The sequence below is a fragment of the Sebastes fasciatus genome, chromosome 23 (assembly GCF_043250625.1).
Source record: "Sebastes fasciatus isolate fSebFas1 chromosome 23, fSebFas1.pri, whole genome shotgun sequence".
NCBI classification, from domain to species: Eukaryota; Metazoa; Chordata; class Actinopteri; order Perciformes; family Sebastidae; genus Sebastes; species Sebastes fasciatus.
In genome coordinates, this window is record NC_133817.1 from 5,868,607 (window position 1) to 5,892,158 (window position 23,552).

At 40.1% G+C, this 23,552-nt stretch overlaps 1 protein-coding gene across 1 annotated transcript; it reads left to right on the forward strand.

The window, feature by feature from the left end:
- The first annotated feature begins 14,910 nt into the window (after positions 1 to 14,910).
- On the forward strand, positions 14,911 to 21,101 carry LOC141762115 (amphoterin-induced protein 2-like). The gene is made up of 2 exons (XM_074626024.1): positions 14,911 to 15,139; positions 16,918 to 21,101. The coding sequence occupies exon 2, from the start codon at positions 17,002 to 17,004 to the stop codon at positions 18,520 to 18,522; it is 1,521 nt and encodes a 506-aa protein (XP_074482125.1). The 5' UTR covers positions 14,911 to 15,139; positions 16,918 to 17,001; the 3' UTR covers positions 18,523 to 21,101.
- The last annotated feature ends 2,451 nt before the right edge of the window (positions 21,102 to 23,552 follow it).

Consider the following 23,552-nt stretch of genomic DNA (forward strand, 5'->3'; position numbering starts at 1 on the left):
TATATATATATATACCTAACCATTCCTATATTTAAATACTATCTGCTCGGACCTTGCAATATAACCCTTTGACAAGTTCCAACAAGCAGACCTCTCTCTTCCAGTCACCAAAATAGCCATCAGCTATCTTTGTCCCCATGTGACCGACAAAGGTTAGCTACCTTCACTGGTCCTCTGCAGCTAGAGGACAACCAATGTCTTGACATTGTCAAAAAGATTTCAAAAGCTTCCAAAACAAATAAGGCCTGATTTGAGAGTGCCTTGACTTGACTTGCTAGCAAACAAATGCTTATTTACACATCCAGCAGCGGATCTGAGAAGGTCTGAGAAGTGAAGCCAATGCTGAAGTGCCTTAAACTTGCATTCTTTCTAACAGCCAGCAGGGGGCGACTAAAAGTCTGATTGTATAGAAGTCTGTGAGAAAATGAGCCTACTTCTCACTTGATTTATTACCTCAGTAAACATTGTGAACATGAGTTTATGGTCTCAATCGCTAGTTTCAAGTCTTCTTCAGTACAGCATGATGTTCATTTAGTCAAATAGACCATAAAGCAGGGGATGCTCTCTGGGAGTTGTCTGTGTTTTCGTCTTAGAACTTTAACCCTTTCACAAACGGTGTGTTTTCAGTTCATGAAAGTTAATTCTAACCTTTTTGGTTGCTATTCGGCGTTCGGTTGCCCTTCTCTCCACCCTTTCGTGTCACTTCTGGTTGCAAAAAAACACAATGACGACTTTCAAAATGTCGAACTCAAGGCTTCAAAATCGCAGTCCACAAACCAATGGGTGTCGTCATGGTGACAACGTCCACTTCTATACAGTCTATGTGCCAACCTCAGCTCATCTGCTTCATGAGGACTGTGTGGGTGTGGTTTAATCAAATTTGATTGATAGTAAGGTGGCAATATAAGCAAACAACGCCACGACTTTCATATAGATTTGGAACCAAATAATGCTAAATCCTGATTGGTACATGGAAGTACATGTGACATCACGTTTTTTCTTTCCATTTTAAACCAGCGAGATGCAAAAACACAAATATAGACACCTTCGTGAAATATCCAAAACTGTTTGAACTTTAAAGTTGTGCATTCATGTCTCATCCATTCACTAAGAATAAAAAGGTGATTGAGAAAAAAGGTGTTTCGGGCCCTTTAATGTCTCAAGAGTTCCTGGACGCTGTCTTTTCACTGTCACATTTCAGAATTCCTCCCTGTCTTGTTTTATTTCTGCTGTGTCATGATGAGTTGTCCCCTCGTGAGAATGTTTGCACAAACAGGGATTTGTCTGACAGAACGTCATGCGCCGGTTGTTTTCACAAATTGAGTTGCGCTAATTCTACACACAAGAGCTGCAGCTCAGGAGGGTGAGATGCTACCGTACGAGCGGAGTGGGTGGCGGTGACGGTGGTTGTGGTTGGTGGGCCAGAGCGCTGTACTTTTCCATCAGACAGCTGAACAAATCTAAAGGGCCTCTGGAAGTTTGTAAGCGGCCGTGCCTTTATCAAGGGGAATCTTTTTTCCTCCTCCTACTTCTTCTTGGGCTTTTGTCCGGACGGTTGAATGAAGGGTGTGAGGAGTGTGGGGGGGTTGGCGGCACCAAAAGAAGTTCCCTCTTTAGAGAATGTTATTGTTTCCAGAGCTGCAGATGACACACTTCTTAGCGACCGAGGGAGGAACTGCTGAGCGTGAGGCCAACGCTTTGTCTGAACGCCTGCCACCTGCACGGGCCCCGCCACCTTCCTGTCAACATTATATTTTTGGATTTGACCCTCTAAACTTATAAACCAACCACAAAAAAATACAATAAAATAAACGGAGAAAGAATCGGTGGCTCTAAAAAGGACAGCAGAGTTAATAAACTGTTTGGTATTTCATTCAAGGACAGGCCTCATGTTCTCTACCTGGAATGTCCTCAACCCCCACTAAGCTACACCTTTCCCCAGTGGTTGCTGGGTAAAGGTTGAAAGAGGGGAGTGTGTGTGTGGGTTGAAGGGGGTTGTCTTTGCATTCAAACAGTGATGATAGCATGATGTATGACGTGCACAGGCCTTTTCACCTCCCACAGTTGTCAAGCACACGTGTGTCAACATGGCGGCAAAGGAAAACGATCCCTGACAGGGAGGGCCACACACATGTTGACACACACCTATACATACACAATGGAAAAGTAGAACATATGTCATGCAGAAAAAAAAAAAAAAAGTCATCTGTGGATTTATATGAAAATGCATATGCTCGAAACTAAAAAAGATGTATGTCAAGACTGTAATGAGCCGTTTCTTTTTCCATGGACACAAACGGCGTTTACTCTCAAGTGTTATTGCCTCCTGGGCAATGTAGCAGAGCTGCTGTAATATGATTCTGTGACTGGAAATACGATTATAACAAGACCAGGTTGGATCGTGCTGTCCTTCTAAGAGCTCTTATTGTACTTCTCCGGTTTCGTTGCCGACCAGCCGTAAATTAAATGGTCAATTACACTTCTAATAATCTTCTGGGTCACCTTTCATTTATGTGATGTAAAAATAAATGTTCTACTTTTTGCATTTCAAATGGTTTCCCTCTTAGCATTTGCGAATTATTTTGGTCAGTTTCATCTTACGCTGTGTAGAAATATGAAGCCCAGAAACTTTTTAAAAGATTAAAGGTGCAGTGTGTAGGAGTTGGCGGCATCTAGCGGGGAAGTTGCGGATTGAAACCAACCGAAACTTCTCCCGTGTGCCAAGCGTTTAGGAACTAAACTACGGTGGCTGATGTGAAAACGCAAAAAACGTGAATGTCTCTATTATATAGAAACATGGCCGTCGGCTCCGTGAAGAGGACCCGCTCCATATGTAGATATAAACGGTTAATTCTAAGCTAACGAAAACCTTCTTATTTTCAGGTGATTATACACTTAAGAAAACATACTTATTAATAATATATTCCATTCCTGCCAATAGATCCCCCGAAATGCTACACACTGACCCTTTAAGTGAATACATCAATAATTAACACAGTCGGTTAAATAATAGAAATAGTGTAAAAATAAATATATTGCATTATACTTTTCCTTTAACCCTTTAAAACTCTGGCGGGTCCAGTCGCTATTCTGTCTTTCAGACCGAGAGCATTCAGAGGATGGATGGCTTTCCTAGGTTGATTGACAATAAGGGAGTTTCTGAGCAGTTTACACAACAGAAGTGCTCGCGATCCAATCGCGGACAAATGCAATTCTTGCAGAAATCTCCAAATGTCAAAAGTTTTTGATACCAAATCACAGCATGGCTTTTTCTATGGTGTTCCTCAAGGTCTTGGTGTCTTAATGTGGTATTTTGGAGGGATTATTGATAATTTTTATTAATTTTCGAGTGGTTCAAAAATGGTTAAATTTAGCACCAAATCTGTGTAACAAATGGTATCACCCCAAAAATTGCTGCAACAACTTATGAGACATAAGTGAGCATGGGAATTACCATCACATACTTCTATTATAATGTTCTTATACACTTTCACAATGTATTTCAATGAATTAATATCTGATATCTGACGAGAACAACTTGACACAGTGCTGAGCTGCATCTCAAATTCATCGCCGGGTCTCCAGCTTTCAGACAACAAATCCCACACGTGAACAAAATATCAAGGATAACATTCAAGGATACAAGGAAAACAAATCCAAGATAGCGGTCCTCCGTGAAGATGAGAAACATTCACTCGAAGATATTATGAAATAGAAAAAAACTCAGACATAAAGCTACTGCATCTCAACAGTGAGCGTACTGTATGTTCCCACATGGATCCATATGATACAGTACTGTATGTGGCAGCCAAAATAAAACCAACTGACTAACATACCAACAATGCATCATGACTTGCACGCAGGCATTCTTTTAAGTGCTCATCTCTGTATCACGTCTGTCATCACCTCACATACCGTAGTCATACAATCTGCGGGACACTCGTGTCATTTGATAATCTTCAGATATGAAACGCTGGACCTGTTCCAGCTTCTACTTTTCTCTCTCTTAGGCACCTCCTTCGAGCTGTCAGATAAATATCCATGGCTTCCACCTATCTGTCAGACAGTACTTCTAATCAAATTGATCATCACATTCTTGGTGATGCTGAAAGAAGGTAAACAAGCACCAAAGTGCAAGGACACACTGCCAAAAATAAACACATTTTAGGTAATCCGGTTTTTGCACAACAGCAGTCGGTAAACATGCCATGTGCATGTTACAGCATTTCTGGTTTTTGGAGCTTCAACTGATTTCAAACATTTTCTGCCGGCATCATAAGGAATCCATTGATCCAACCATGTCATACTAGCTTGTCGGCGAAGGAGGTTAAATAACGCTCCAAAGTTAAGCTAAATTTTGGCGAGGAAAAACTGGCATGGCCATTTTCAAAGGGGTCCCTTGACCTCTGACCTCAAGATATGTGAATGCAAATGGGTTCTATGGGTACCCACGAGTCTCCCCTTTACAGACATGCCCACTTTATGATAATGACATGCAGTTTGGGGCAAGTCATAGTCAAGTCAGCACACTGACACACTGACAGCTGTTGAGTTTGCCATGTTATGATTTGAGCATATTTTGTATGCTAAATGCAGTACCTGTGAGGGTTTCTGGACAATATTTGTCATTGTTTTGTGTTAGTTGATTTACAATAATAAATATATACATACATTTGCATAAAGCAGCATATTTGCACACTCCCGTGTTGATAAGAGTATTACATATTTGACAAATCTCCCTTTAAGGTACATTTTGAACAGATAAAGTGTGCAGTTCATTTGCGATTAACTACGGGAAATCGTGTGATAAATAAATAATTTTGATCGATTGACAGCCCTAATATTTACACATATTTATTACTTATCTATACATACCACTTTCTTGTTTATATATATATATATATATATATATATATATATATATATATATTGAATTATGCACTCATCATGCATGTACATACTACATCCTGTTAACATTCAGTTTTCCCATCTGAAATAATGTCGTCAACAAAATTACAAATTTACATTTACATGACTATTTTATATTAACTTATGTTTATATTTATTTATATTTTATTGAGAATTGTTGAAGAAACCTGAGAGCAAAGATTTTCATTGCCAATAACTGCTTGAACCTTCATTGGACAGGAAAGCGATGAAAAATTATGATCTGAACAGCAACTCAAGCTGTCAGACAAGTGTTGAAGTAAATAATTCCTTCTAATCCAAAAAATGGAAATACTCAAGTAAAGTACAAGTTCCTGGAATTTGCGTTACCTGAGTAAGAAGACACCAAACATGAGGATATGACTGCCCAGTTTGTACACATGCTGAACTGAGCAGTGAGTGGGTAGAAATACCTCATGTGTCCACTAGAGAGCGCCGTTCCTCTACAATTACAACGGTAGTGGCCGAGTTCAGTGTAGATATTGACCAGCTGCTTGTCCCACAGGTTGTGTCTATAGAGGTTTAACTTCTACTGTCAAAATAAAAATAACTTAATTACAAAATCTGTCAATATTGAGTAAATTAATACACACTATTTGTCTGTTGTTGCATGTTTTGGGGCTTTTAAAGTTTCACTTGGATCAGGGGTCAGCAACCTTTACTATCAAAAGAGCCATTTTAGGCAAAAAACCCCCCAAAAATCTGTCTGGAGCCGCAAAACATTTAATCATTGTGATGAAGGTAACAAAGATTATAGTCTAAGTATATAGTATATAAGTCTAATGCAGTGGAGGCCAAAGTGCAAATGTACTACGGAGTATTAGGGCCACATTGAGGGGAAAAACATCTGAGATTTACAGAATAAAGTCATAATATTATGAGAATAAAGTCATAATATTATGAGAATAAAGTCATAATATTACGAGAATAAAGTCATAATATTACGGGAATAAAGTCATAATATTACGAGAATAAAGTCTTAATATTACGAGAATAAAGTCATAATATTACGGGAATAAAGTCTTAATATTACGAGAATAAAGTCATAATATTACGGGAATAAAGTCATAATATTACGGGAATAAAGTCATAATATTACGAGAAAAAAGACAGAATTTAATGAGAATAAAGTCATACTATTTCAAGATAAAAAGTCTTTATATTAGGAGAATAAAGTCATAACTTTACAAGGAAAAAAGTCGTAATATTACGAAAATAAAGTCATAACTTTAAGAAAAAAAAAGAAAATAACACGTAAAATTACTACTTTATAATATTATGACTTTATTCTCATAATATTATGACTTTTTTTCTCGTAAACCTATTACTTTATTCTGGTAATATTATGACTTTTTTTCCTCAATGTGGCCCTAATACTCCGTCGTACCATAGACCTACAACAATGATAAATAAAAATGAAAAATGTAAACAAAAAACAGTTATTCATTTCCATGTTTTTTTAAATCCACAGGGAGCCACTGGAGAGGAGCTGAAGAGCAGCAGGTTGCAGACCCCTGACTTAGCTGATGTGTCTTTTTCTGTATATTTAGAAATAAATATGCATCCAGTGAGATTGAAAAGGATTTCAAATCCAATCCTATACTGCATAAAGCCAAAATACATCCCATCACAGCTGCAGAATAAATAGTTGTTTTAAAATGAGACCAATGACTCAAGATGAAATGCGTTCTTCTAATTGGCGCCCGACTGGAGGATCAGAGCTGTACATTATTCCCTGGGAAAATACACATCAAATAGAGAGTAAAGAGCCGACGTTTTTAGCGGCCACAAAGACCTAAATCTGTCAAATGTATTAACATACAGCAGCAAGAGGAAGATACTTTTATATCCAAAGAAATGAGTAGCACTAATGGAAAGACAAGTCATTTTTATTTCGCCTCGTCGTGTTCTTCCAATTGCTTTTCTTACACTTCATTGACCTAATTAATCAGAGGATTTGTTCATTTCATTGCAGTATTCTGGGGACATTTTATATTATATCATCCAAAAAAAATTAGGATGGAAATACTGACGGTCCATAAAAGAAAAACTATACTAATAGATCCTCAAGAAAACATTTTACTTGCTATTTGGGACATTTTAAACTTTGAAACACTAGTTAAAGTGAAATTAATGTGACGTTTACGCCAGCTTTGAATCTTTTAATGTGTTGTACAAAACAGTAGTGTGGAAAACAACGACCCTACCAACATAATTAAATACCTAATGATACCTTAGTCATAGTAGTATGGGATTGACTCATGACATGATTAGAACTTAAAAGAGTTAATGATTGTTAATTATGTCTGATGCTTAAAGCTCCAACCCTAGCTCTGTAAACTGCAACACGCATCACAATGGTTTTAAGACAAAAATAAGATTTATTTTCATACATAACTATTTATTATAATATAAATAAACAATTGGTCCCTGATATTGTTGGCTTAAAAGTGTTTAGTCACTTTCATTACAATTTACACTTTTATTAATAACAAATAAGTGCAGCCGGGCAGATGAAAAAGTTTGAGAAAGAGAGTTACACGGGTGAAAAGTGTATTTCTTTCTTTCTTTCTTTATTTGTTCATTTTTTACCTCAATGCAGAAAATGTAGAAGGGTGCACACGTCATTTCTATTATTATAATTTTTATTTTTTAAAGGGTCACCAACGCCCCCCAGAAGGTGGCGCCATAGACGGCCGCCTATATGGACTATGCATTAAAGCTGAAGTAGGAGAGATTAGAGCAAATATGATTTAAAAAAAGTTATTTTTATAAAACGGTCACTATATCGTGACAGTAGTACATGAAATAGGTAACCTGAAAAAAATCCTGTGCCTCTTTGTCCTCCGGTGCTCCTAACGGCATCTGTAAGATTTCACAGACCGGAGTAAAACAAGCAGTAAGAGTCGATCTGAGGTCTGCTGTCCAGCTGCCGTCTATGAGAGGCGGCTGTTAATCACTCGTGAACTCCGACCAAACGGTCAAACTAGGCAGCGCTGATCAAATATGAATCAATATTATATTACGTTAATGCCTATTTCTCTCCTCAAATGTTTTCAGGATCATCTTGTAGTGCACGGTTTAGCTGTTAAATGAGATAGTTTGTGATGCCGCCGTCAATGTGAAATCTCTTGAAGGAACGCCAAGTTCCGGTCACATGACCGGAGCACAGCCAATAGGAACGCTCTCTCTGAAATGACCTGTGATTGGTCAAAGTCTCCCGTCACGGGCTAGATTTTTTAAACCCTATAAACAGAGCCATGAGGAGGAGCAGAAGTCTAGTTTTCTCTCAGAACACTTGAATTACAATATGCTGAAAGGTTATTATGGAATTTTTGCCCAATGATGCCAAAAATATTCTGCCTACTGCAGCTTTAAGCCGGCCCTGCCTGTCTTCTATTGTTAATATTTAGTGAAATCCAGCTGTGCTCTCATATGAAACCAGAGGGGAAAGTAGTTCATAAGAATGTGTTGATATGCAACAAAGTGTCACTCAGTCTTTCATGTGACGTGTGTCTGTGTTTGCTGTTGACGGAGGCTCAAACAGTAAATAACACTGCAGGTGGGTGTTGGGTTGAATTTTTAACACACTGGTTTTAGGTTACGCTCTGATGATGCAGCCCCCTTCAAACTAGAAAGGGCCAAAGGTCACATGAACTTGCTATGGTTGCCATGCCACTGAGGTTTCTGTGGTTAATGGTTGATAGTGTTTTGATGAGTGAAACGTACAATATGATGTTTTTAAATTGAATTAGATGACTAAATCATATTAGTTACTGATAAATAAAACTCAGTGCTGCAGTGAAGTTGTTATTTCTTCACAAGGGTCCTGCAAGGTGCTACATTATTTAAAAGCCACATTTTGTTTTACACACACACTCACAAAGAGGAGGTGGTAGGCAGCTTTAGAACAGGGGAGAGATGTGTGGAGGTCGTAACACTTGTTTCTAGTGCAAAACAGGAGTGGTTGGTGTATGAACACAGACATAACCCAGAAGGTTTCTATAGGCACTGCAGCCGCGAGTGCTAATGTGAACAAGGAGTTGAAACATGCAAGGGGTGTTACATCATCCATGGAAATATAAAAAAGAAGAAGTAATATTGCAGATGATAAAAAATCACAAGAGAAAATCTGTGAAGAAGAATGAATGAAGATTTTGATGTAGAAACTCCTCATTTTTTTACTTATATATTTGCTTAAAGGTGCAGTATGTAGGCTTTTAGTGGCGAGGTTGCAGATTGCAACCAACAGACACTTCTCCCGTGTGCCAAGCGTTTAGGAGAACTACGGTGGCCGATATGAAAACGTGAATGGCCCTATCTAGAGCAAGTGTTTGGCTAATTACAGCAAAAAGGGTAAGGCTGGCCACATCCTATTTTTTTTGTTATTGTCAACAAATACCATGAAAAGACTAAAACCAACAATCCGTCTTTCAATATTGTCCAATTTCCAGAGCCTGTCTGTGGCACTCAAACCCAAACCCATTGGTTTCTGTTGAAGATGTCTTTAAAAAAAGGTCACAAATATGAACTTGAATATTTTAGAACAGGGCTCCGTAATTTACTGAAACAACTGAGCACTGTAGTTTTTAGCAAATGTTACTCTGACGGACGTAAATAGTGCATTTGTTGGGGACTATTTTCAGCAGTGGATTAATACACATTTAATGCAATAGTGAGTATTTCCAGCAGCAATATGATGATTGATTTGCTTTTAATAGTGCAACCATGGCACAGAGGAATAAAGCACAAGTATTAAAGGTAAAATGTTTTGTTATTGGATTCTAGGGGATTTAATTACCACTAAGCCTCATGTCTGCAACAGCTACTAAAAGGCCACAACATACACCGAGTGCCTTCAGTTTATATTTTACAGGGGCACTCGATTTTAACCGGTCAATGACTACTTTTACACACACAAAATATGCCGGCTTTTGCCCTTTTTCTGAAAAAGACAATATTCCTACAAAGCATATTCCTATTTATATGCAGCTGTGTATACTTCGATTAACGACCGTTCGAACGCAGCCTCCCTCTTTCATTCCATCAACCACCTTTTTGAAAAGCCCGGATAAATATCGGCATATCACCACGTCTTAATCAGAAAATGCTCCATTCGGAATAAGGCATAATTCAGAATATCCGATCAGAATATGCTGTTTATATGACCCGTCGAAATATTGTCATATTCGGAATAATAGTGGAATATTAGTGTGCATGTAAATGTAGTCATTTGTTCAAGAAAATTCCTCAAATTTGACTTCAAGACTAGAAATGTACAACAAAACCTACATTACAAAGATGTAACTCGGAGTTTGACAGGTGTAGGCATTTACCCGGAAGGGAGCGTCTAATGAAAACCTCCGTTCTGCAGCATAATAGGAAGTGTAGGAAAAATTCTTTCCGTTAAAACCACTCTCACAGCTGTCACAGCTTCCAGTGTTTGAAGTGTCTTCATTAACTGAAGAGAAGCTCTGTGTGGACGGGATCGGCCACTTAGAACAAAGTATGCGGTGCAACTTTTCCTCCCTCATGCTTTCATCTTCTAATTATTATGATCTGGGTCAGCACTGCACAATTAGAACCAAGATCATTGTTTTTAAAAGTCTTAAATAAAACTGAAGGGCAATGTTCCCTTATTAGAAGTTATTGAAGACACTGATTATATCCCTCTAAGGTTTAGCTGTGCAGTTTGCATGATTTCATGTCGGCTTTCAAAAGGAAACATCATGATGACACAAGCCGATCTGCTTAATGGTTTCGTGAGTGTTTGCACTCAGACGATAAATGGATAGATTTCCCTCTCCATCAGCGGGCCTATCATTCTCACCTGGTGTTTAAAACCACAGTTCAGTTTTGGATACCTGGTTGTTAAAGTTCAAGTGCTGCAAATGGAGACAGATAATGCTGGGAGATGCACACTTGATCTGTTGCTGTGAACATTAATGACAGAATAGGATTTTTTTTTAAAAGCAACTGCTCTAAATGCAACACTTATACATATTCTCAAATACTGTGTGTTGATAAGTATGGAAAATAAAATTAAGTACCATTCATTTTGCTTAACCTGACCTTTGCAGTGAACGCTGTATTATCTGCACGGGAAACCTCAAAGCTGTGAATGTCTTGTTTTGTGAAAATTACGGCTTAGCTTCACATTAACAGACAGATACTAGATTGGAATTGATCTTCTCATCTAACTCTTGGCAAGAAAGCGAATATCTGCATTTCCCAAAACATTTTTTTTAAATGGAAAAACTACCTTTAAGAACCAGTGTGTAGGATTTCACCCGATTCTACTATTATCAGGCAATTAAATAGATGTTATTGTTATAAGCATCATAGATGTGGGTCATTAGGGGGCCTACTATGCCTACTACATTGTAAAAGTGAAAGCAAAACTTAAAACCAACACGTTCTAACACGTAAAACTGAATGAAACGTCATGTTTTGAACACAAACAAAACGGCATGTTTAAGTTTAGGCAACAAAACCCCCTCTAAAAAAATCACGAACATTTAGGGGAAAACATCGTGTTTTTAAAATAACTACTTTTCAAAAGTGAAAGTGAAACTTTCACACGGGATGAGAATCCCATCGCCTGAGTGAAAACCGTGTTTTGACGATGTTAAGTTTGAGGTGATTATAGACTCATGAACACATTGTTATGAATATTATATTGTATTTCTGCTCATAGATATCCCTAAATCCTACACGCTGTTCATTTAAGAGAACTGCAATTTCAGATTTATGACACTACCTGTAACTTTCAAAACCTCTGAAACTGTAAACCTACTTTCTCTACAGTTCAGGATGTTTCAGTGACTTTTGCTCAATGCATGCTGGGATGACAGGATGGACTCTTCACAACCCTGATATGTAAGTAGTTATAATAGAGCCAGATATGGATGGACAGATATGGGTTGTTGAACTCATCTAAAAACCATCCAGACCAGTGCTCTACAACCCGTGTCCTCAGCCAGCACTCAGAACCCTGCTGGCGTTCGTTTCTAACCACGCAATCAGTGACTATATTTTACACCTGGGATGCGAAATAGATGCAATTACTTGCGTCTAACTGCCAGGTATGACCGGCAGGCACCAGTGGATGCTGAGCTGCGGCAGTTAAAGCTAACCATCTGAGCAAGGTGAAGGACAGAAATGCAATTTACAGAATGCACAGACATCACTGTCCTTGCGTGTCATTCATTACCACATTCCTGTATCGAGAATCTGAACTAAAGAAGGAATTAGAAACATGCTGTTGTCCGTACATCCCTTGCAACATCAACGACAGGCTGTGTGATCCTGGAAGATGGACAAACTGGCAAAACCCCAGGAGGACTTCCCCTTTGATGGTCGGCACCATGGAAACATACAGCGATTTGTCTGTCACGGTGTCCCGGGTAGAAAGCTCATAATTACGTGTGCATTGTGATTAGGCCTAAGACAACAGGCCACGCTTCTCTTTCAGCAAATGCAATTGGACTTCCGAAATGAGAATCCAATTGATTTTTTTGGTCCCCTTTTGTTGTCGTCAGGTGTTGAATTGGCCGTGTGTGTGAGGAGATCGAACAAGAAAGAAAGGAAAAAAAAAAAAACAGCCGACGGAGCTTCAAGCTCGCAGCTTACAACCTTGACGAACTGATTAGGTGGAAGAATACTTTCATGTGGTATGAAAGACACCATCTGCTAGTTGCAAACTGACATGCAGTTGCAAACAGCTCCATGAAAAAAAAGAAGCATTTTAGAAAATAAATCTTCATGTCATCGTAATAGGGAGCAAATGTGGACACATTAAGTGAATAAATAAGGCAGCAGGCTCAATTTAGCGTATTCCAACACTACACGGATAAACACCATGTTGAATACAAGGGGGATTATGTAAACCCTTTGCACAGCTTAACGCCATCTAAAATATTCTGCCTCAACAAGCAAATCATAAAATGCTGCTCTTCTTTTACTGTAAAAAAAAAGAAGCCAAATGGAGTTTTTTGCCATCAGTGTTTGATTTCTTGATTTCCACAAGTTTTTTCCCGGCACATGATTTAGTGTCGCATAGACCTTTTAACGGCAACCCTGCAGCGCCAAAGCTGTGAAATGAGAAAGACATTTTTTAAGGTCACAGATGTTTAATTGCAATGATGTTATCTCTAATTAAACCAAATCGTCCTTGCCGAGCTGTGGTGCGCGGACAGGCTCTGCAATCTCTGCAGGGGTTTATAAACCTTCAGCTCGCAAGAATAATATCCAAACCTTGTGAAATTGACATACACATGTATGAACACTTCCAGGACCAATTAAAGGGGTCAAACAATCCCCAAAGATACCACTCAAACACCATCTCCTGGATTTAAAGCTTATAATAAGAAAAGGCAACGTGATATCTTAGGATTCCTCCATGGTGAATTATATCATCCAATATCTCTCTCTCACAAAAAAAACCCCTTCCAGTCTCCCAATTTAACCGAATCAGACAGATCTGTGGCTCTAATTAGGAGCCTGAATAGCGCTCCTTCCCTCTCCATCACCCGAACATTTCCTTAGCTCTGTCCCCTCTGGAAATTAACCACAGCTTCACGCATAAAACTGCCTCATTCAAACAGGAAGAAAATGTAACATTAAAGGTGTGTGTTCTACCGCTTAATGTCATGTGTGACCTATGTGAGATGTCTTCAGGCTAAATAAACCACAGTCAGTTTATTCCACATCTGCATTTATGACGCAGGACACAGAGTAAAGCACATACTACACACACAAATCACTGACACATTGATTGTACAGTGGGTTTAGATCAGCCTGCTCGCACGAAAAGGCGTATAAATGCCACGATAATGCACGCAATAAATACGCCATGTGGCCTGTATTGATTGCAATGTAAACACATCTGCGTATAAATGCTACAGTAAGAGTCAGTGATGTAGTATAAAAAGTGAGAAAGACCACTAATGGTGAGCGGGTCCAACAAACACTGGACTTATAACCGGGAGACCCGCGTTCAAGACCGTTGTTGACCAGCGTTTTGTTTTTTTGTAAGTTACATTAGTGACGTTTGTCACGTGTTTTTTGTTGACGTTTGTGACATGTTTTCCGTATTTGATTCCGTACGTGTTTTACTTAGTTTACTTACTTATTCTAAGCCCTACCGTGACGTTTTCCGTTAACCTAACAAGTGGTTTTCTTGCCTAAACCTAAACGCAAATGCTATGCTAAACTGATTGTTGTAACTATTTATGTGATTTTATTTTGTATTTATATGATTTTATTTTAAGTTCTGGGTGTTAAATATTTTTTATCATGCTTTTATTGGAAAGCACTTTGCAAACATGTTTTGAAAGCTGCTATATAAATGAAATAAATAAATAAATGCAGTACCTGTGAGGGTTACTGGACAATATCTGTCATTGTTTTGTGTTGTTAATTGATTTCCAATAATAAATATATACATATAAATTTGCATTAAGCAAGCATATTTGTCCACTCCCAGCGTGGCTGAGGCAGGAAAAGCCAACACTAGGATCAGCAGTGATTCATGGAGAAACCTTCGTCTGGTCAGCTAACATTACTGCCAAGCAGCTGAAATATAGAGTGATATTGTGCTTTTAGCTGACGTGTGTCTCCTCACTGTTTTGAGCGATGCTCATTCATGTCTATGTAGAGCGAGCACAAGCGCGAGCCTGACGCTGACTTTCGTTGATTTAACGGCCACAGGTGTCGCTGTTAACAAGCAATTCTGAAAGTTACAAATAGTCCCTTTAATATATCTGGTTTCAGCATTTATACTAATTCAACAGCTACATAAACATTTTCACAGGAGGAACTCATCAGAGAGGAAGAATAACTAAATAAACTGGTTTCATAAAATACTCAGACACATTGTAGTTAGTGGTGCTGATGCTGCACCCTCTCCCTCCTCTCTCTCTCTTCCTCTCCCTCTCTCTCTCCTGGTGGTGATGTGTGTTCATGCTCCTCCTACAGCAGCTTGCAACCTGACCTGCAGGTGAGCAGTTCAGCTGTTTCCTCCTCCTCTCTCTCTCCTCTCTCTCTCCTCTCTCTCTCTGTCCGGGTGGATCTGTAGCGGAGCGGTGAAGTTTTTACAGTCGGGACTCGCGGTCTGTCCTGCATCTGGTCCGTGGTGGATAAGAAGGCAGATGATCTGATGATGTGAACAAGCAGCAGTGTGGGCGTAAAGGTGAGCTGTCGGCTGGTTTTCTACTCTGTTACTGTTTGTTCAACACTAGTCAAGTAAAACGTGTTATCTCTCTTCTGACTGAGCCACATGATGAGTTGGAATAGAGCAGTAATAATATAAAATAGTTCATTCTATAACACAGTGTTTGACTTTTAGCTACTATTTGTGCTATTTTTCTTCTAATGTTCTCACTTCTGTAACACAGTCACAAGAGCTGTAAGTAATTCTTCTCAGTGGGGCTTCATTTGCTAATTAGTTTCTTGATTAATCGATTGATTGCTTGGGCTACAAAGGCAAGGTTATTTATATAGCACATTTCATACTCAAAGGCAATTCAAAGTGCTTTACATATATAAAAGCAAGATAAAAGAGCACAAAGTGCATAAAGAATATAAAAGTATAAGTTTAAAAGAAAAAAAATGAAAAGGATAATAAAAACAATCAAAAGACAGTAAAGTGCAGCATTTGATCAATTAAGAAAAGCGTCTGAGAACAGTTTTTGGTCTTGAGTCTAGATTTAAAAGTGGCTCCTGTTGGTGCATCTTTGATCTCATCTGGAAGTTTGTTCCACAGTTGAGCAGCTAAAAGCAGCCTCACCATGTTTCCTTCTGATCTTGGGTACTTCTAATAGATGTTTTCCTAGTGACCTTAGAGGTCTAGTAGGTGTGTACTGCTGAAGCATGTCTGAGAGGTAATTTGGACCTACACCCTTTAGACAAAGAGTCGGAAAATAGTAAAAAAAAAATGCCCAATGTGACCTCTTCCAAATTTTCATTAACCTTCATTTAACCAGGTTTAGACCCATTGAGATTAAAAAGCTCACACACATTAAAAAAACAATGGATCAGCTCCAAGGTGCCATATACCGCAAAAGTGCAGGGAAGCCATATAATCCTATTTCGATCAAAACAAGTACAGTTATCAATAGAGTCCATTTCTATAGATTTCACCATGCCTTTTAAATTCATTTAGAGTGACTAGGTCCTGGAGTTTGAGTTCATTTTGCAGGCTATTCCATGCAAATTGTGCAGAAAACATAAAGGCCTTCTTTCCCAACTCAGTCCGAACTCTGGTCATAAGTGTCCTGAGATCGTAACCCATAATTGCCATGTTTTCTGGTTAGAAAGACGGATATATAACAGGGGAGTCTACCCAGAATGGCCTTATAGATAAAAACATACCAATGGCTAAGCCGACATATTGACAGAGCAGGACAATATACAGTTATGAGTGACGGCTCTACAGTTTGTAACAAACCTTACAGCGCCGTGATATACAGTATCAAACATATGGAGACAATGGACTGATGCATTCATGTAAAGCAGATCACCGTAGTCAAGAACAGGCAAGAACGTCGCTTCAACCAGTCTTCCTCTGACAGTATAAAGTCCTCACTTTATAAATGCTGCAGCCACAGAATGATTGGTATTATGATTGGTAAAATTAATGACTGAAATGATTACAGTTTTTCTCAATTCGCTTTGGCTCAATTCTTGAAGGAGAATTTTTTTTTTTTCAAAACAATAAACTCTGAACAATTAGTTTGTTGTGCACAACAGATTGCATTAAAATGTATTTTTAGAGTTACATGCATGTAATGCCTTTAACTGTATTATGCTCAGTTTTTTTTTTTTAAGTCTTGATAATGTGTTTTGCTTCATGTGACTCTGACATTTTTGTTTGGTGCTGGCATCGCAAGTAGATTATTTCTAAAACTAGTCCAAAAAAAATATCTCCTGTCTTCCTTGTTTCCTCTCTCTCTGTGTGTCTCTCTTCAGTTCGCTATCAGAAGCTTGTAAACCTGACATGTGTACACCCAGTGAGACAGTAACCTGAGATCCGGCCCTGAGGGGAGCACCAGGATGTGTGCCATCGCCTCGCAGCTTTTAGGCAAGACTGGCGTCAGAGGCGGCTGCTGGAGCCCCGCTGCTGCAGCCTTGCTGCTCGCCCTGTGTCTTGGCTTCCCTCCCTCTGTGGCCACTTGCCCACCGTGCTGCCTTTGTGCCAGTGATATAATTTCCTGCAGCGGGTGCAATCTGTCCGCGCTGCCCTCTGATCTCCCGAGCTACGCCACGCGGTTGGACCTGAGCCACAATGCCCTCGCTGTCCTGCCCGTGGACTGGATCGCCCAACCGTTTGAGAGGCTCACCACGCTGGTTCTCGGCCGTAACTCCATAACCCGAATTGAGGTGAACGCCTTCGCTGTGACGCCGCATCTCCTCCACCTGGACCTCTCTTCCAACCGACTAACGGCGCTGAACTCGTCCGTCTTCGCGGGGTTGAAGGAACTGAAAGAGCTGCTGCTGTTTGGCAACCAGATCGTCCAGATTAACCCAGGGGCCTTCAACGATCTTCACAGCCTGCAGAGGATCTACCTTTCTGGGAACAGGCTGACGGTTCTCCCCCTGGGGCTTTATTGGGAACCCGGAGGGCCTCGTAATCTGACCTTTCTCGATATGTCGTACAACAGGCTCTCCGAGGTGCCTGTCCAGATCCTGCTGTCTCTCTCCCGACAAGGTGGAATTTATTTGCAGGAAAACCCTTTGGGCTGTGACTGTGCTTTACTTGCCTTGCTGGAGTACTGGATGTGGAAACAATATCGCCCCTTGGTGGACTTCAGAGGTGAATACCCATGTAGAGGCGATTCAGGACCAGTGTCTGAATGTAGCCACCAGGTAGTTTCAGGTATGCCCCTTGAGGCACAGACTTACCAAGTAGAGCCTGGTCAATGGCTAAGCGTGCCATGTCCAGGGTATGCCTCTCCAGCCCAGGAGGGGCTTGGGGTGTTCTGGGTTACCCCAAAGACTGTGGTAAATTCATCAACCAATGATCTGAGTGCCCGCCTAATAGTTTCCCCCAATGGCACCCTTGTAATCCAGGGAGCCCTGATGGAGGATTCTGGCATGTATGGGTGCGTGGCACCCCGTGGGCGCCGCTATGACCCCAAAGAGTCTCCGGAGATCAATTTGGTGGTCGGAAACTTAAGCACCGCCCCCGCCAGCGGCTTGGCACACGGTGGCAGCGGTGCCGAGCATTTCAACACAGCGTTCACCACCCTGGCTTCCTGCGTGGTCAGCATCATACTGGTGCTGCTCTACCTCTACCTCACTCCCTGCCGATGCCGGGATAAGCGGGGCGGGGGATCGCGAGGGTGCGGCGGACGAGCCTTCGTCCTCTGTTCGGACCCCAGAGAGGTAGAGTCAGGACAGCGGCGGTCAAACGGAAAGAGGGTGGCTTTCTTAGAGCCTCAGGCGGAGGACTCTGAAATTGGTGGTCCAAAAACGCCAGGGATGAATTTGGGTCAAATCACCACTGAGGGAATTCTCAAAAATGGAAGTAGGACAGTGGGACAGACCCTCACAGACTCTGCTCACATGGCATAGAACGGACAAATGACCTTTTGCACATTCTCGTATCCGTACAGTCTGAACCCATGTGTTTTGTTTTCACTGTCTCGTTTCAGTACACGATGAGAAAATCCATTTGATGTGAAGTAGTGTACTGTGATTTCTCGTGAAGTAGTTATGCACTGTAGGGTTTGGGTGTTTGGTCTGAAGCAGAATATGCAGTCCTTTTGTAGGCAACATTTCAATTATGTCTCGACTAAGTGGTTTCTGTTTTTTACATTAAGAGTTCATATGGAAATATCACCGTTACCGCGGGAAATTGTTATTGCAAAGATCACAAAGATTACATAAACGTGGGCTGTGTTTTAAATTGGGCTGAGTGGAATGTTCACACCTGATTTGATAAGCTGCTCGAGGCATCAGTGATCATTACTCAGTATGTGCTTTGTGAATGCTGCCACCACGGTGACCCTTGTTATTTTTAAACACCTGTCTCGTACTGTGGTTCATTTTCACAACATGCCGCTAATATGTGTGAAATTATGTGAACTTTGATGTTTTGCAGCGCACACTGTGTCTGCTACACACACCCTCTTTGAGTTACATAAATCAAATTTAACCCTGTGAAAGTTCATTTATCAAAAGCAAAGAAACACTACAAAGACAGAGAAGCCTGTTGTGTTGCTACCTACAAAATGTAAGACGTGCAGACTTGTGTTTAGTCAGACAAAAATGCATTTGATGAACTCAAATGTGGTTCTCTTAAAGGGGTCATTCACTCAAATTACAAAAACAATATTTTTTCCCTTACTCATAAAGTATCTAGCCATGCAGAGTTTTAGTTTTATTTGCTTAGTTTTTCAGATATCAGTCTGAGATTTCTGTCTCAACCCCATTACGATGGAAGAGATTGGGATTTTGTTTGTGTTGTTCATAGCACTGAAAATTACATTTAAAGATGCATTATCAACTTAAAATCATTCAAATAACTTTGTATGATATGAAAAAGTCACTCACAGTGACAAACAAACTAAGAATTATAACACACCTCTACATTTCTCCTCAGCTCTCCGTAGCATTTTAGCATCTTTCAGCCCATTGTTTTGGTTTTACAGGCCCACAAATTTAATGTTTTGGCAAAAAGCACTAATAAACCACTGTATGCTGTCTGCTCACAGAGTTAGCAACTAACTTGTGAAGAAAGTCAATCTAGTTAAACCCAAATGGCAGAGCATTTAGTGGCTAAAGAGCCAAATATTTCCCAGAGGAGTTGGTGGAGACCAAAACAGAGCTAAAAGGAGAGTTAATATTGGACTAACATCCACTAGGTGTCCAGGAACATGACTCCAAATAAATGCTAACGTTGCTTTGTGTCTGCAGGATGCGTAGACAATTATTTGCTCTTATTATATGTTCTGCATTTTAACATTATCAGGTAAAAATCTGTGTCGCCAAGAGGCTAAAGAAATCTATTAATAATGTTTTAGAAAAATTGCATTCGGATTATGCTTTGCCTGGCTGAACCAACACTTTCTCACTCTGAACTCGTCAAATACTGATGCTCGGTCAGTGGTCCTGCGCTTCAAAATATGACGCTCTAGGTACCCCTTTAGTGTCAGTTTTGGACGTTTCAGTCAGTTTCTCCTCGTTACATGCGTTCACAGGAAACGTAGAGTTTCCGTTCCATACATGCATACAGTCTTTTTTCAAAATAAACTTCCAACGTAGGTTTACTTGCGCAACAATAGTTCTTGGTTAGGTTTAGGCAACAAAACAATTTGGTTAGGTTTAGGAAAAGATCGTGGTTTGGGGTTAATATTGGACTTACATTCACTAGGTGGCCAGGAACTTGACTCCAATTGAATGCTAACGTTGGTTTTCCTAACTGCTGGATGTGTAGGCAAGTGTTTGCGAACATGTTAGGCATTTTATCTTAATCACATTTTTGTTTACAGCTTGTTTCACTGCCCCTAAGTGGCTAAATAAATCTATTAATAATGCTTTAAAACATTGCATTCAGATTATGCTTTGCCAGGCTAAACCAACACATTCTCACTCCCAAATCGTCAAATACCGATGCTTGGTCAGTGGTCCTACACTTCAAACTATAGGTACCCCTCTAGCATCAGTTTTGGACGTGTCAGAGTTTATTTAGACTCTATGCATGTAACAAGCAGAAACTGACTATTTGACACTCAAGCAGGCTGGACACTTGTCAACCTGATCTTTGTTCATGCTGTCAGAAACAGACTTCCCTGCTCACCCTCCACCTTGTTACACCGCAGCTTTACCAACAGCAGATTCTCATCCTTATCGGTTCAGACAGGAAGGTTGTTTGGGCTCGGCGATGAGGCCCCAGTCAGCCCATGTTAGTGTCACAGAAATCAAAAGGAAGGTTGCCAGCTCGCCCCGAGCCCACCGTGACCCACATTCCTCTGCCCACCCTTTGTTTGATTGTTTTGTGTGGAATCATTTCCAAGGTGCCAAGAGTCTTGCTAAAGTTTCCTTGGCCTTGTTTTTAAATGCTAACTTCTTACATGTTTTCTGTTCTATTCAAAAGCGGGATGAATTTGAAGTAGAGCAGTGAAGGTAAAGCTCACAACAATGACTGAATATTTGCAGGTATTGAATAAAAATGTTTAAATCCAGAGGATGAGTGTGTTCTTTTATCCCTACAAGTTGTATTGGACTTGTGTAGTATCTATTTTCATCATGTTTGGCTCCCTCTCCGGGGAGCTGGTCAAATCTTTTTTTGGTATTACGCTGAGCTTAAATGAAAAGAGGCAGTTTGGGTGAAAAACGAAAAGTAGTGTTACATCAGAAGGATTTAAGGATGACAAATAACCTCTTAGCGAGTCAACAAATCGCATTTTCAAAAATCCTCTTACAAGCCTTTTCGATGGGAAAAAAAAGCCCAAAACCCCTTTTAAAACCTTCTTTTTCCTGTGTTGATCAGGGCTTCTCAGAGTGGAAAGGCATTTGATAGGAACGTACACGAAGCGAGGACATGAAGAGCTTGTTACGACATCATGCTTTCAACAGGCCAATGGCAGGTGTTAAATAGAGACGTCAGGTAGTGGTCCCGTTGGGACTAATTTAAGCGTCCTTCGCCTCTCACCGTGACGAGGTGCTTTTCACAGGTCAGTGCTATGACATCTGGAGTGTTGGCAGGTGTTGGCAGTCCAGTGGAGAAAACTCGATTTCCCCGTTCCAGTTATCAATTTATAGTATTTGTAATAGAAACGGCACATCACTCCAACACAACCCTAACTCTTATTTATTGCCTTCATTTATGCATTGAAATAACGGAGCACTTTCTCCAGACAGTCTCTCCTGGAAGCAACCTTGTCTCCGACAAAATTACAAACCTTGCTTGCTTTCTCACTTCAACTCACCAATCATTGCAGGAAGTGGTTGTTAATGTCGGATTGTCGGTTTCAGAAAGTTGCAGAAATTGGTCGGAAGTAGCCTCCCCAGTTCCGACGTTGGAAAGGTGTTGGAGAAGGTGGTTTCCGAAGCTATTTAACCATCCAACAAGCACTTCTGAGGGAGTATAGAGTGCTCCAGGGATGACGTATTTTTGTCGGCCAACCAGGAAGTTAGCATCACCCTACCTCGACAAAAAGCCGATGTGATTTTTTCCATTGGGTTTTGGATTATTGCAGAAAATAAACTCTGTGGCAAACACACGTTTATGATTTTTACATTTTGTTCAGCAAAATAATCTCCACAAATGAACACCACTTTAATGATTTTTGTAATTTAGTAGCAGCGTACTGTGGTAGTACTGGTAGTACTGGTTGTAGCCCCAGTAGGTGTAATAATAGCAGTTTATTGAACTCTTTATTTTATATAATAAATTAGAAAATTCTCCTGAAATCTGCAAAAAAATTAATAGACAAATACAGTGCGACACCACAGAGGCGTTTAATCTCCTCTGTGCCCAATATAAATGTAGTAATTTCCTGACTATCCATAATTCAAATGCTGGAGGAGGGTAATGGATGTGTGGGTTGAAATAGGAACATTAATATGAACACATCCAAGACAATGGGACCATTTAGAAAATTGTTTAATTAACCTGATTTTATTAATGTTGGCCTCTTAACTCTACGGCCCCATCCACCATGTTCTGAGATCCAAGGCTCTGTAACGTGAAAAGACATAATGTGATATTTCAAAAATACTGGTGACCCTGGAGACATAAGAAAAGGTTACTTAGAACTAAAACCTTCAATCATGCAGCACATCCTGTAAAAATGATCTTGTCAAATATTCTTACAACTTGCATCAAAAATGAATGCCATTTGATGGCGACTTCCTCTGTTTTACGGCACATTACAGCGTAAGGAAGTGTAGACATTTGGAGCATGTGCAACCCCAGTGGGATTATAGTGCCGGTAGCACAATGTTGCATTTATGGATACTGTTTGTCAGCATTTCTTTCATTTTTCATAACAAAGAAAAATCATTGGGAGTGAAGTATTGACTCTATAAAAAATGCAATGGATAAATAATTGAAACCAGCAGGTGAAATGTATGGCATGCTTACAGTTTCTTATAGATGTCATGCTCTGCAGAGCTTGTACCACATATTTTACAGAGGTAAAAAAAGGGATAACGCAGACAGAAATCCCATTACCTGCAGGATGGAAACGCAATATATCCAGTGCACCTCTCATGAGTTCTGTAATAACTGTGAAAAGCTTCTGCTTGACGGTGTACTGGCTGCATCAATTAGGTGGGGAGACATGTTTCAGGATTACAGTGGGAGAGTTTGTTACATCCTGCAGCAGGGTTTTGTCATGCATTCAAAATGGACTTTCATTTGCAGCCCGATCACACAGCAGTTCATGAAATAGTCTAAAATTGAATGTATTGATTTGTGTACATAGACAGGAATTTCAATTTTTTTTTGTGATGGTCAAAATCAATTTGTATTTAATCGGGAACCGGGAAGTATAAAGAGCGTCAAACGCAGCGTAGGGGAGGAGGTCGGGTTGATGGACCACAAGTCAGAGTTGATTTATTTGTCACATAACTTCCGCATAACTTAACTCAAACCA